Source organism: Cyrtonyx montezumae, unplaced genomic scaffold (genome assembly GCF_038088225.1).
Source record: "Cyrtonyx montezumae isolate F1298 unplaced genomic scaffold, pur_monq_1.0 scaffold_3, whole genome shotgun sequence".
NCBI classification, from domain to species: domain Eukaryota; kingdom Metazoa; phylum Chordata; class Aves; order Galliformes; family Odontophoridae; genus Cyrtonyx; species Cyrtonyx montezumae.
In genome coordinates, this window is record NW_027072034.1 from 155,712,052 (window position 1) to 155,726,074 (window position 14,023).

Here is a 14,023-nt window from a genome sequence, read left to right on the forward strand (position 1 = left end):
AAAGGACCCCTCTTTAACGAGTGATTTGGTCCCTGTCTGCCCTCCCTTCTTCACAGACCTTCCCTCTAGTTCACCTTAAATCACCTTCACCAAACTATTTACTTAAGACTCTTCTCTGACAATTCAGGTTCACTTCTGTTCATTTCACTCAAAAAGCACTTTCCACTTAAATCTCTGTAAACCCTTTCCTGGCCAAAGCCAATACAATTGATTCACGTGGTTGATTAGTCATCACCTCCTTAACACTTAATAAACATTCCTCTGTACCTTCCTTGGTTTTACTAACTTGTCATTTCCTCACTTTTTTCACTTGATTATTTCCTCTTAATTTCATTGACATGAAATCACCACTCTCTTCCTTTCTTCCTTTCCTTCTCCTGCCTTCTTCTAGATCTTATATATTCACGACTCCAATCTCTGTCTTAGCACTGCACTCCCCTGTCTAATTTCATCAGCTCACAGATCTCAGTCTCAAGCTCTAGAGTTTCCTTAGGGACAGAATAGATATATACCATGAGTTGAAAGGCAGCTGCAGTACCTTCATGGCACATATTACATAACTGAGGTGTAGCTACTCTTAACCTTCCTTGACAAGTCATCAATTTCCTCTACAGCCTTTCTGACCTCCACGTTGTTCTCTTAAGAGCAATTGGAATGGTCTTCAGCTATGAAATTCTCATTGTCTTAGTTACTTTTTATCGTAGCTAGTCTTAGTAACCTGAAAGTTAAGCAACTGATCTAAACTAGTCAACAGGTGGCATCTATGAATGGTGAGTAAAGAAAAGTAAGTACACCCAGAGGCGGCTTTTCTGCCCACCATTCATGCCCCGAAAATGAGATGCTTCCCTTTTGACAGAAGAACAATAAGCTCAGGCTATGCTTACCTTCCAGAGGGATGTAATAAGTCACTTCATTCAATGTCTCTTTAATAGCTTCCTTGACACAGCCACAAATTCAAACATACATCCTCTGTGCTGCACCAGTGGAATCAGCCTTTATCATTCAATTGTTATTCTGATTCACAATTTGTCTCCATACATAGAATGCTATATCTACCTTAGCCTGTTACACTTTCATCTTGTCCCTTATCATCAGCCTTCACTTCTAAAGCTCGTGGAGGAGTCTGGCATTCTCTCCCTTTATTTATCTGCTTCTGATTGCAACCGTTCATCTTTTTTTTTTTTTAATCTGAAAATAAATTGCAGGTTACATGGGGATTGTGTTTCTTTATCAATTTTCAAAGCACATGTCATGATGACTCTGATTTTTGTTTTAAATCTCTTGGTACCTCTGTAACCAGGATAAATATTTTTAATCATTTGAGTAGCAATTTTGCTGTGTGGCAGCCCGCATTTACAGGGGGATGTCACTGGATCCCTTCTCCCCTGCCTTTTACATTTTCTCATTTCTTTTATTTTAAGATTTATGAAAAACAAGAGAGAAGCCTAGAGAGTGAAACTCTTTGTCTGCAGAATCAACTAGAGCTCAGGAGAGAGAGCTCATGGAAAAGTACTTTCAGGGGTAGATGGACTGTCCTGTCATCCTCATCACTATTTAATCTCTTGAGCATTCATCTGAGCTGGACAAGAAAGCAAATAATACCAAAGCTCATTTTCTGTGAAGAAAAGTAATTTTTCATTTTGTGAGGCAATGTTGCATAAAAGCTTATCATTGTGTATCACCACCCTGAGATTCACTGGGAATGTACCTTCCCTTTCCCATTTTGCCAAAGGACAGCCTTGGACAATCTTTTCACCATTCTAATGTTCATTCTCTCCTCGCCTGTAATTTGACTTCCAAAAGAGCCCCAGCCATACCAGCCAAACAATGAAGAACCAAACCCAAACTGCACTATGAGCCGTGGCCATTACAAGTCAGAAATGGGTAATTCAGATGCACTATTGTCCCAGTTATGGGTGGGGGTACAAAGAGAAAGAGAAAAAAGAAAAGCTTCTGAAACACAAATATGGGGCTGAAACAAGGAAGAAATGAGGTGATTCTTGCTTAGTAAAACTCACACAATGCATACAGACATACAGTACACTAAACTCACAGGATTAATTCTGGCCTGTGATCAGCAACATCACACAGGTAGTCACCTACTGAATCAGAACACCTCAACTTCCTCTGCCAGTGCAGTACTTTTTGCTTTTAAAGGAGAACTCTCTCACTGGTGGCAAAATATCTGGGGAAGGAAGAATGAGGAATTGCAATGTTAGTGAAACCTGACTAATGCCAAAAAGACAGAGGACTGCTCCATCCATTGGGTGTTGACCCCTATGTTTTCCCTCACATAAGATTGCCTCAGTTCATCATTCTAAGTTAGGTAATTGTGTCCCATAAATCCAGACAAATGTGTAGGTAGGTAATCAAACAGTAAAAGGAAACTCACAAAAAGCTAGTGTGGGAAGTAAGTTGATGAATTGAGCTGCCTGCTCAAAGTAATCTACATTTTTTCATTAGTGATCACAATTGCTGCATTTCGATTAACACAGCTTGATTTGACATTTCATCAAGATTCGTGGAGACCTTAACAATGATTTTGTCACCCCAACATACTAACTGAACTAGTTCCAGATCAATAGGGAATCATTTTCAATTCCACTTTTCAAATTTGCTACAGCCTCAGGGACTCTTTTTAACCCATTGCAGAAATATGCTGGACTGTATTAGTAAAAATATGAACAGTATTTTGTAAAGCATAAACAGGGACCAGAAAAACATGGGAAAATGTAGAAAGAATGTTTTTCTAAAGTGGATTAACTTATCAGGCATGCTAGGGGCTTGTCTCAGACTGAGGTATGACTTGAATTCCAGTGCAGTAAGTATTTCTAAGCATCATGATAAATGCTGCTCTTGTTTGGATAGTGTGTGTTTAGATAAATTCATCCCTTTTCAAAATGTGTTAAAGCCCAACAGCTGCTCCTGAATGGCACTTGTGTAGACAAAACCTTTGACAGACACATTTTAACAGAACGTAGATATAAAAACGTAAATGTAATGATAGGCAAGCTAGGAAACAAGTATTATGGGTAATGGGGGAAACCTTAAAATTAAGGGATGGTGCTGTGCAAAGTGTAACAGTGCCAGTACAAAGAAGTTTTTGAAACTAAAGGGATTGTCATGACTAATTTATCATACACATAGTTGTTTGCCTGTACTCTGGGAAAGAGCTGTCATTTATCTGAAGCTCCAGTATTCTGAGTCAAACCTTCACACATTTTTCTTTCAGAGATTCTATCCTCCTCCCATGCCCTCCTCATGCCTTGCGTTAAGATCACAGTTATCAGAACAACAATCTAACAGATTACCACTTGCTAACATTCTGTTTTCCACTCCATCAATTCACTAAACTGGTGCACCTATGTCATTCAAAGAACATCAGCCTCCCTGACTAACCCTAGAAGTTGTTTTATACCAACACATAATCTTTTCTTCGGTTGCAATCTAGCTTTCTGGTAGTTCAGAGCATTCCCTGGGAAACCTGACACTGATCAGTTGGTGTTGCCTTCATCCCTGCCCTAAGGTAAGGGGAGATACTGCCCTTCATAATGCATTAGAGTCTGCCTGCAGCAGTTATAGTTGCATATCTAGACATCAACTGTCTGTAAAAATGTTCTGAACTACATGTACAAGCCATTGAAACACTAATTGCACAATCTTGTACTTAATTCAGATGAAAGAAATTCCTGTAATGTAGAAGTAATGGGTTAAACATAGAGCATTCTTAAGTGGCTCAGCTATACAATAGAGAATAATTAGTTATCCATAATAAGGCAGCTTAATAGTATACTAAATGACATTCCCCCACATAGGGTGTAATTAGTTTCATGTACTTGACACATTTATGTGAGATGTCAGACTGGAAGATTATTATTGTTTTTTTCACATCCAATTTTTAGTTAGAACTAGTTTGCCTGTGCATCTTTCCATTCACTTGAGGATTAAGAGTCCATTATTTTGGGAATGAGATTCCAGAATGACATTTCTCACACTGCTGTTAATTTTCTTTCCTGACCCCTCTTCAGTGCAGTGTATGTGGTTCTTAATATTTAATTTATTAAATTTGACATACCAAAGCACTTGCTCAGATTGGTCTGTTTGTCAATGAAGACTTTAGCAGAGATAACATTTCCAAAAGGCATGAACATCTGCAGAATGTCCTGGTCTCCAAACTCCTGGGGGAGGTGGTAAATAAAGAGGTTTGCCCCTTCTGGACCTTTAGGAAAACAAACAAACAACAAAGTATGAGAATGGCTATTACAAGAGCTATGTTTAATCTGCTTTTCCGTAATACTTACTGAAAGTGATGGTCAGAAAGCATTTCACTTTCCAACTCCAAAGGAAGAAAAGTAAGTGGATCATCAAAGGAATTGAGCTGAAATGCAGCTCTTTAGAGCATTCTATCTTGCAAAGTGTTCACTTGATACCTCTACTACAAAAGAAGTTAAACTGCAGACTCTTTCTTCAATTTACACAAGTGTCTTTCAGTAAAATTAGGGTTAGGAAACCAGGTACAGAATGGATTACTCACTCACAATACTCCAAGATCCACACAAAGAGCCCCATGCTGCTTCAAACACCTCCATAAGTTTGTTGGTTTAATCCTCCATTGCAGGAATTTACAGAAATGCAGTGAGCTGAGCTCAGAGTTGAGCATCACAAATCTAAACTAAAAGGGTGGGAAGTTGGTGGAGATGGGAACAGAAAGGGTAAGATAAAGCAAACCTTCTCACTCGGAAATCAAGGAAGTCAGAGAGAAAGATGCTAAGAACTGAAGAGCCTGCCCTTTCTTAAAATACAAATTCCCCAGAGAAAGCTCTATCCCCTGGAAGAAACTTTGTAAAATAATTCTTTTTTAGAAGTTCAAACTCAAGTTGCTGGGTTGAGATTAGAGCGGCTTTAGACAAATTGAGATTGAAAAGGAAGGGACAAATTTGACGGTGTTTTGAATATTTTTCTTATAGCATGGAATACATACTATCGATGCTATTGTTTTAAACATGCCCTCTAGCAATAATAATGCTGTTTTTTGTTTATTCTCAGCTCAATTTTTCTTTTATAGTAATATACTGGGAATGAGGCATTCATGTGACCTATGATGGAACCAAACATGTGGTCTTCCCACACAGGCATTGGGAGCAGAAGAACAAAGATTTTTTGATAAAAACATGTATAAAGCAACTCGCTTAAATATTCCCTTGCTCAATGAAACCTAGCTGTGTATATGATGGGAGGTCTGTGGTTTTCAGGATTGGAAATAGAATCACACACCAGATTCGTGGAATACCTTCCTCAACAGAGTCACTAAGACCCACCTTCCTCATAACAGAAGAACTAGGCTGTTGCCCTCTCAGTCTGAAGTAAAAGACTGCCATGTTTGCCCAACACAAGGTATAAGTGGCTTAGAAAAAATATTTTTAAAAAGAAAAAAAATTTGTTGGGGAGAAAAGACAGAAAAAGAATTTCACCTATAACTCATTTCTTCTTACATCAAATAAACTATAATTTTTTATTTTTTTAAATGTTATGTAGAAGTATTACTGATTTATAAATAGCAAGCAAAACTTATTCAACAATGGTTTACATCATGAGCATGAGGCAGTTCACTGTGCTTCAGTATTTAGTACTGATACTGTATTTTGCTTTGGTGCTTTGTTATCATTGACCACTCTTCACCATGCCATGAGAAATCATGTTAAGAAATAAAACGAGAGTTGTCACTATTCACAAATGGAATTTATTCACTTTATCTTAACCCCCTACTTACAGTAATAAGACTTACAACAAAACAGGCTGTGTTTTTAAAAAGACAGTGCCAATTCAAAAAGAAAAAGCAAGCCTACACTTGATAGTTCATGTACTGACAAAAACAAATGGAAGAGAATCAAACTGTTTTTAAGTGAGTATCTTAGAATGACATCAGATGAACAATTTCTGGTGTCAAACAGCCTATCGTCACAGAACAAAGTGAGTGAGATGAATGACAAAAGCAGAGAACACGACAAAATTTGAAAAAGGTAAATAAAAATAATTTAAAAAAACAACAATAAACCTCCATTTACTACAATCCAAGCTTTTAGCAGTAAATGAAACAACAGATTTCAAGAAAATATGCATTTTAAATCCACAGTGTCCTCATAAAACAACTAGCTGTGGGAATGCTGAATTTATCTTCCTAGGAAACACCACATCCCATAACAGTGTAAGATACGATATTAAAAGAGGATAAAAATCTTTCTCTTGAGGATATTACACTGGGTTTATTTCCAAAGCTTATCGCTGGCAAGAGCAGTAGTGGGAGCACAGATACGATCTTAGAAAGCATGCAATATTTTCCCATCCTTCTAGAATTAGCTGGAATTCAGGATGAGAGAAGGGAAAGCAATGAAAACAGAAACAAAACCCCCAAATGCCTAAGTACAGGAGAATGGAAGAGAGGAAGGGGGAAAAGGGTAACTTCATCTTACTAAACATTTAGTAATTAGCATTCATTTATTCTTAGCAGCAAACTCCTGAGGTTTGTTTTTCTCTACTGGTGCAGGGAGAGGAGCAATCATTCTCTTAAGTTGCATCCCTGCAAAACCCAGAACTAAGCAAAGAACCACTCAGACCAAAGCCAAGTCTTGTCACTGACACAGAAAACTTAAACCTAATCAGATTAAATCCATTATCATGGAAAATGGAAACCAGCACGGAGTGTGAGTGAGGGTCACCTGCAAAGGGATGAATTTTGCAACCGATGCCTTTTTATGCAGCAGTGTTTCTGGAGCAGAAAGTCAGTAAGGTACGGCAGAAAGGAGAAATGGTAAAAAAGATAAGAGAATTACAGTAGAGATTGCAAAAATGAAAAACTCTAATCAGGGCAGGAGAAAATTCAAAGGCAAGACTATCTGAGATCTCTTGATGAGCCACTGTGAAGAAGTAAACCCAAGACATGGCTGTGGGAATGCCAGACTTGTCTTAGAATCATAGAACCATAGAATGGCTTAGGTTGGAAGGGACCTTAAAGATCATTTAGCACCAACCCCTGACATGGGCTGGTTGCCCCTCAGCAGCTCAGGCTGCCCAGGACCCCATCCAACCTGGCCTTGAACACCTCCAGGGATCGAGCATCCATAGTTTCTCTGGGCAGCCTACGCTAATGCCTCACTGTCCTCTCTGTAAAGAGTTTTTTCTTAAAGTCTAATCTAAATCTCTCCTATTCTAGTTTAAAACCATTCATAGTATTATAGAATCAGAATGGCTTGGGTTGGAAGGGCCCCAAGGATCATCACATTCCAATCCCCTGCCACAGGCAGGGCCACCAACCTCCAGACCTGGTACTAGACCAGGTTGCCCATTGCTCCATCCAACCTGGTCTTGAAAACCTCCAGGGATGGGGTATCCACAGCCTGTCTGGGCAGCAAGCACCTCATCACTTTCAGTTCCTTCTTGTCCTATCATTCTCAGATTGCATAAAAAGTTGGCCATCCTCCTGTTTATATGCTCCCTGGAAGGCCACAATGAGGTCTCCACTGAGCCTTCCTTTCTCCAGGCTGAACTAGCCCTCTAATTAGCCCTTATTTTGTCTTTGAAGGAGAGGTGCTCCAGCCCTCTGAGCATCCTTGATGCCTCCTCTGGACTCGCTCCAACATCTTCATGTCTTTCTTGTGTTTGAGACCTCAGCAGTCCAGATGAGGCCTCACTAGGGCAGAGTACAGAACATACCCCTCCCTCTCCCTGCTGGCCTCCCTGCATCCTCTGTTGATACAGTCCAGGATACTTTTGGCCTTCTGGGTAGCCAGGAAATACCACATGCTTGTTTGAGCATGGCTTAGCCTGAAATGGCTAAATGCTTACCTTCCTTCTGGCTGCCTGCGGCACTTTGCTGCTGCAACAAGCTCTGGCTGTACAAGGTGGGCAGCGCAGCGGCAGCATACTGCTGGATTCCTGAGTAGGCCTGGGTGAGCGCGTCCATCGTGCCGGCCGTACCATTCGTCAAGCCTGTTGCGCCGAGTCCTCCGTTCAGGGCCGCCATACCTGAGAGCATTTGAGCAACTTTACAAAAAACCCAACAATAGAGAAAAGAAATTGCACTTGTTCATTAGTGCTTTCCGAAAGTTGTTGGTATTATATTGACACTGACAAAGACGGCAGTGCATGCAGCTCGGCGTGGCACCAAATGGGACTGAAAACAAAGAAACACGACTTTGGCATCAGGATCACTTCAGCACAATGGTTGCACAGTCAAATGGACTTACATGCAGCCTGCTACTGGCAAGTACTACAGCTCAGTGCTCCCCAAACCCTCTCTGCCCATCAACCTCAATCCTCACGCTTCTTGGGGTGTCCAAGAGCAGGACCCACTCAACCTCCATCTTTGAGAGTTGGTCACTTGGGAAAAAGCATGCCGGGAGAAAAACCACTCTCCCTGACCAGATCTTTATCAATAGCAGGTGACCATATCATATCAAGGATGCTTTGCTCATGCCAAGTCAGCACAGAACCCTGATTCACATCGTTTTGAAACAGCCATCCACACCGCTCCAGGCTTGCTCTCTTGTATGTATGGTCAGAAGATGGACAGCGATGCTATGCATTTCCATCTTCCTCCCCCAGCTACTCTTGTAAGGACATGGATGAACAACAGTGCATCTGTAGTGACTACAAGTGCTTCATCCAAACCAAGAATCTTTTACAAAGAAACAAAAGTGTCTGGTTCTAGCAATGTGTTTCTTCACTCCACACTGGAAGCAGAGCCATTTAATTTTTTTCTTCAACACAATTACACATCCTGATAAATAACAGATTAATTTGACTGGGATGACTGCCAAGGAGGAAATTCAGTCTGGATTGCTAGCTGTGCATAAAATGGCATCCCTCATCCATGCAAACAGCATCATCTGCAAAGGAACTCTAACTCCTGGACTACAGCCTCTTTTCATTACTTCTGAACATCCTCATGGCTATGAGATGAGCCACAAAAAATTAACAACACTAACATTTATTTTTTTCAGAAATTCCAGAAAAAGTTAATTTTCCCCTTTGGCAGTCAAATAGGTAGCAGGATTCAGAAACCTGCTTATTGCCCACACTTTTGACTATTGTCAAATAGAGAGTAAGTGCTCAGCAGGTCTGAGAGGCCACCAGTGTGCAACTAGCTACCCTGTGCTCTTCATTTTTTTAGCTAACAGCTCACAAACAACTTATCAGGGCTTAATCAAGCCCCTCAAGGCACAATAAAACAGTCACCAGAAAAATGGAGCACTTGGAACCACCACCAATAGCTTCTTAGTCATTGACTGTTTTCTTAGTCATTGTACAGTTTCTGCTGGCTAAATGATGGGTGGAGGTAACTGCTGGAGTTGTACTGGGACCCAAAAGATAGGAATATTGAAAAGAAAAGGAGGGCTTAACTTCAGAGCAACGATAAAACCCTTCTATATAAATGGGAGAAAAGTAAGGAAATTAAGCAGAAGACACTTTATAGTGAATGAACAATGAAATCTATTACATTAGGAAACAATCTTCTTCAAGGAAAGTGGTATAAACCTTATCACATGAGTAATTTGGAGATAGAAAGAATACTGGAGGGAATTATCCTGAATTGACAGAGGAGGATAAAGATGCTGACCTACTAGTTTTCTTCCATCTCTTATGAAGATTCAGAAAGTGTATTCCTATGAGTCTCTGATAATCAGGACAATTGCTCAAGTGGCACCTTTCTGGCTCCACCAGTCTGTGCCAATTAAGAGAACTGTACTGCATAAATTATACCTTTTGATATTACTATAATTTGTGTGACTAAACACTTGACAGAGATGTGATATTCGTAGCTTTGCTTAATAAAATGTCTTGCACTTTGAAGATTTCTTTATCCCCTCCACCCCACTTCAGATCATTGCTGTATTCTGATAGGAGATACTGGCTGCCGCTATGAACAAAAATCTTGGTCAGAGCAGGGCCAGCTGTTCCTTGATACTGGTTCCAGATGTAAAACAAAACCTGCAAACCAATAAAGCTTAAGAATCACCTTATGTCTAAAAGATAGGTTATTTTGAAAATGAAGATTCAAACTAATAACAGTGATAATGCAATAATTAATTTGATTCTGAGCCTGACTTTAACTTACTCTGATGATTCTGTACTTAATTTGTGTCATTGCTTGCATGTGTACACACAGCACTGATTGAAGTAAAGGCTCTTGATAAAACAAACAAACAAAAACAATAAACAAAAAACAACAAAACAAACCTTGTATCTCTCCCTTTATTATAGTGTTGAAATAACTTGATAATAGTGGAAGCATTAGGATAACATGTTATCTTTTGTGAGTCATCAGCCTATTAGACAAACATGCTTTATGTCGCTGTGGGCAGCATCCTCCCCCTTCTTTCACCCAGAATCAATAGCCATACCCACCAAATGATTTCAGATCAGACAGCAGATAGCTCCTGTTCAGCACACTGCTTCTGGGAAGGGCACTTCTACCACTCAGTCTAAATACACTTCCCTCCTGAGCAAAGCAGACCTGCAGAAAGGTCTCAGAATTTTTTCTCTTCTCCCTTCTCACATTTTATGAAATCTATGAGGTCCAAATGCAGTTACACATTTCTGCCATCTATTATATCTACCAACGCCTCAGTCTGATATTAAACTCTAGTCTTTTCTTTACTTCTGCAAAATAATCATTTCAAATCTCTCATCCATGGTGTTCTACTTTTCTGAGATACATAATACAGAAATGACAACACTTGGCAAGTCCAAAGGTCTCTCAAAGAGCCTTCCAAGCACCTTCAAATCTGCCACAAATAATTTTATCTTTATTTTACAGATGTAAATATGGTGATAGAAAGGCTAACTGCCCTGGGTTCAAATACAAATATTTTATCATAGCTGTCCAATATGCTGAATCCATGTTCTTCTTTCTTGATTATTTACCTTTACTTGCCTCAAAATAGACAGCTTAATGTGTTGCCATTTATAGATGTTTCAAGCAGAAGAAAAGATGACTGGGCAAATCCCCAAATGTACAAGGGCTGCTCCAAATGTAATGTATCCTATTTTATTATGTTGGCCCATGGCATCAGAGGCAGATGGTGGTGGTACTGCAGTAGAGGCAGAACCTTCCCACCAAAATTCTGTTACATTTTGTTGATGTGAGATGGATGGCAGTAGAGGGGCAGTCTGACAAAATGGCACCTGACACGGAAGTGCATATGAAGCAAAGGTGTGGAACTGAATCCCTCTGTGCAGAAAAGATTGCACTTACTGGCATTCATTTACTTGCTGAATGTTTATGGAGACCAAACAGTGGATGTGAGCGCAGTGAGGCAGCGGGTGATGTGTTTCAATAGTGGTGACAGTAACTTTAAAGACAAGCCATAGTGTGGATGGCCAAGCAAAGCTGTCACACTACAAAATGAAGAGTGTCTCAAAGTTCATCTGCATGAATTAGCTAATGGTGGTGACTATGTTGAAAGATAGTGCTCTGTAGCTGAAAATTTCCTCTATCAAACAGTGTGATCATGCTTTCTGTATCTGTTGTAGTTCTCATGGAAATAGATAGGAGGCATTACTTTTGGAGTGACCTATGTATGCACAACTGTTGCTCAACCCTTGGAGGCATCTCACTCACCATATTCCACTTGTAGTTTTAAGACCTCAGACATGTTTCTACTAATGCTTCTTTCTACAGTGTGAGCACTACCAGTTTCCAGAGCTCAGTCTGATTTCCCCAGCCAAGATCCAGAAAGCAGACTGAGTTCCCCTGTGAGCTCAGCCTGGAAGATGTTCTCCCAGTGAATCTTACACACATGGACACAGTTTCAACAGAAGAATATCTCCTTCAAAATATCTGTGTGAATGAATGCACAAGACCAGTGCAACCTTCTGATTTGTTCTGGGTTTATGCTAAGCTTGACTGGTGCTTGGTTATTCTCATCAGTTCCCCAACTGAAAGCATATCATTCAATTACAGCTTTTTTTGCACAATTATTTCAGGAACCTTCATGACAAAACAATGTTTGCTTGTGACCACAGCACACTGTGAAACATCAGACCCACTGAACTTCGAGTTTCTTGAAGACAGAATGTGAACAACTGGATAAAGTAATGGTCACTACAGAAAGCACTGGCTCATCATTGAAATAGATAGGAGAGGTTGTTAGCACTGGGACAGTGCTTTGCTATCATCAGCATCACAAACCACTGAAACTGATAATCTGTGTTCTCCTGAGAGGAACACATACCACAACACAACATATGAGGAAACAGTTTCTCCTCTTTATATCTCTCTCACAGATGGATATACTTATGTATATAAATAGACATGTCCACATACATTTTTTAAGTATGAGTGCTATAAACATTCTAGGCACGTACACACGCTGCAATCCATGAAGATTTGGGACTGAAGGCATTGTTGCTGAGTGTATGGAAGCAATGGTGGCTTCTAACAAGCTGGAATTTAGTACTAGGTTGTGAATACATCATTAATACTTCAAATGGCACATGCAGGTAAATTTGCACACACAACACTTGAAAGTATTAGTTGAGAAAATGTGAACTCTTAGCTTGCAGCATTGCAATAAATGTTAAAAGGAACACAGCAGAAGGATTTCCAGGTGAAATCAAGAGCTCATAGGTGATTCATTCCTGCTCAGTGTTGATGAAGGGAATGTTATCTTGGAGTGCTCCAGTGTGCCTGGGTTCTTAGTATTTGTGGGAGGGAAGCAGTGGGATGCTACATGCTGCTCTTGATATTGTGACCTCTTAAAAATAATGTAGAACACAATGACTGTTATCAGGGAAAGGATATTTCATGTTTTTGTACTCATGACAGTGTAATTCTCTTATTAAAGAGAGCACGTAGAAGGAGGTAAGAAAGCTTTTCATGCATGCCACTGTCAGTGGCTTTTTTTAATAGTAAGTTAGAATAAGAAAAAAACTAATATTGGCATTTTGGGACCTAATATACATTCTTTTCTTCAATTGTTCTGAAGTCATCTTTGCTATAAGGTTGTTTTGTGTGAAATACCTATGTCCTTGCCAGAAGCAAGATCTGTTTTGCACAAGGCCCCATGCAACCACTCATCATTGCTACATGGACAGCCATTAGCCCCCTTCCTTCCCAGCTCCCAACAATGACAACCAGAGATCACAGAACAAAAGGACTGGGTGAGCAGCCAAATAACAGTAACAAAAAGGACATCATGCAGAGCATCAGAGTGAGCAAGTGATACTGAGGAGGACATCCATTCCTGGGGGCACATTATGATGGGTCATGGACTGTCAATGACCAACTAGATTCCTTGCATTGCTGAAGGAAATGCAAGGAACAACAGCAACTAAAAAAGGGAGGAGGAAATGCAGCTGAACCAATTTCATTCAGGCAAAGGTGAAGTCGTCATAACAGATACAATAAAAAAAATTCCTCTCTGGAAAAAACTTGACCAAGGTTGAGAACAAGAGGATGTTCTAACAACTACCATGATCTACTTAGCTTAGTATGTCAGGGTTTGAGATGCCATAGGATAGATGCTCATGCTTTGGTATTACAGCTGACTGATGGTACTGTTCTGTGATACTTGCCAATTAAAAGCCAAAGACTTGCCTTCATTTTAAAAGCAAGTATGCTGCTCTCAAGTCAATTTGATAATCCTTACAAGCATTTTAAAAGAACTACCTCTGTGGCAAGTGTGCTTCTCTTAGTATGATATTTCTGAATGAGGTTTTGTGCATTGATGAGATATGTTTCCAGACTCCCATAACGAAGAAGGAACTTTTCCGATAACCAGATTCCCTGGTAGCATTTCTTTTACCTTCCACTTGCTTGTAGGAAAAGGAATCATTTTGCAGGGTCCCAAAAGACTTCACTTTGCAGAGCAAATTACTTGAAACTTAAAGACTCCAGATCTGTGTATGTAACATGAATGGAACTAGACCAGCTTGACCACTTGTGCATATAGATTAAAAATAATTGTATAATCACTTTACAATTGGCGGTTTTTGTGGCAGGATTATTGGGAAAGGCTGTCCA

At 39.9% G+C, this 14,023-nt stretch overlaps 2 protein-coding genes across 12 annotated transcripts in view; one reads left to right on the forward strand and one right to left on the reverse strand.

Annotated features, from left to right (window-relative positions):
* Positions 1 to 14,023, forward strand: part of USP6NL (USP6 N-terminal like) — a 210,373-nt gene that overhangs the window by 171,534 nt on the left and 24,816 nt on the right. The window lies entirely within an intron of this gene.
* Positions 1 to 14,023, reverse strand: part of CELF2 (CUGBP Elav-like family member 2) — a 375,872-nt gene that overhangs the window by 10,548 nt on the left and 351,301 nt on the right. For 6 of the 10 annotated variants that reach the window (XM_065743745.1, XM_065743742.1, XM_065743747.1 and 3 more), the window contains 2 exons: positions 7,843 to 8,040; positions 4,076 to 4,219 (listed from right to left, as the gene is read on the reverse strand). In XM_065743745.1, the coding sequence (XP_065599817.1) occupies positions 4,076 to 4,219; positions 7,843 to 8,040 (342 nt within the window). The remainder of the gene's footprint in view (positions 1 to 4,075; positions 4,220 to 7,842; positions 8,041 to 14,023) is intronic. The other 4 variants (XM_065743743.1, XM_065743744.1, XM_065743748.1 and 1 more) reach the window with 1 other exon arrangement.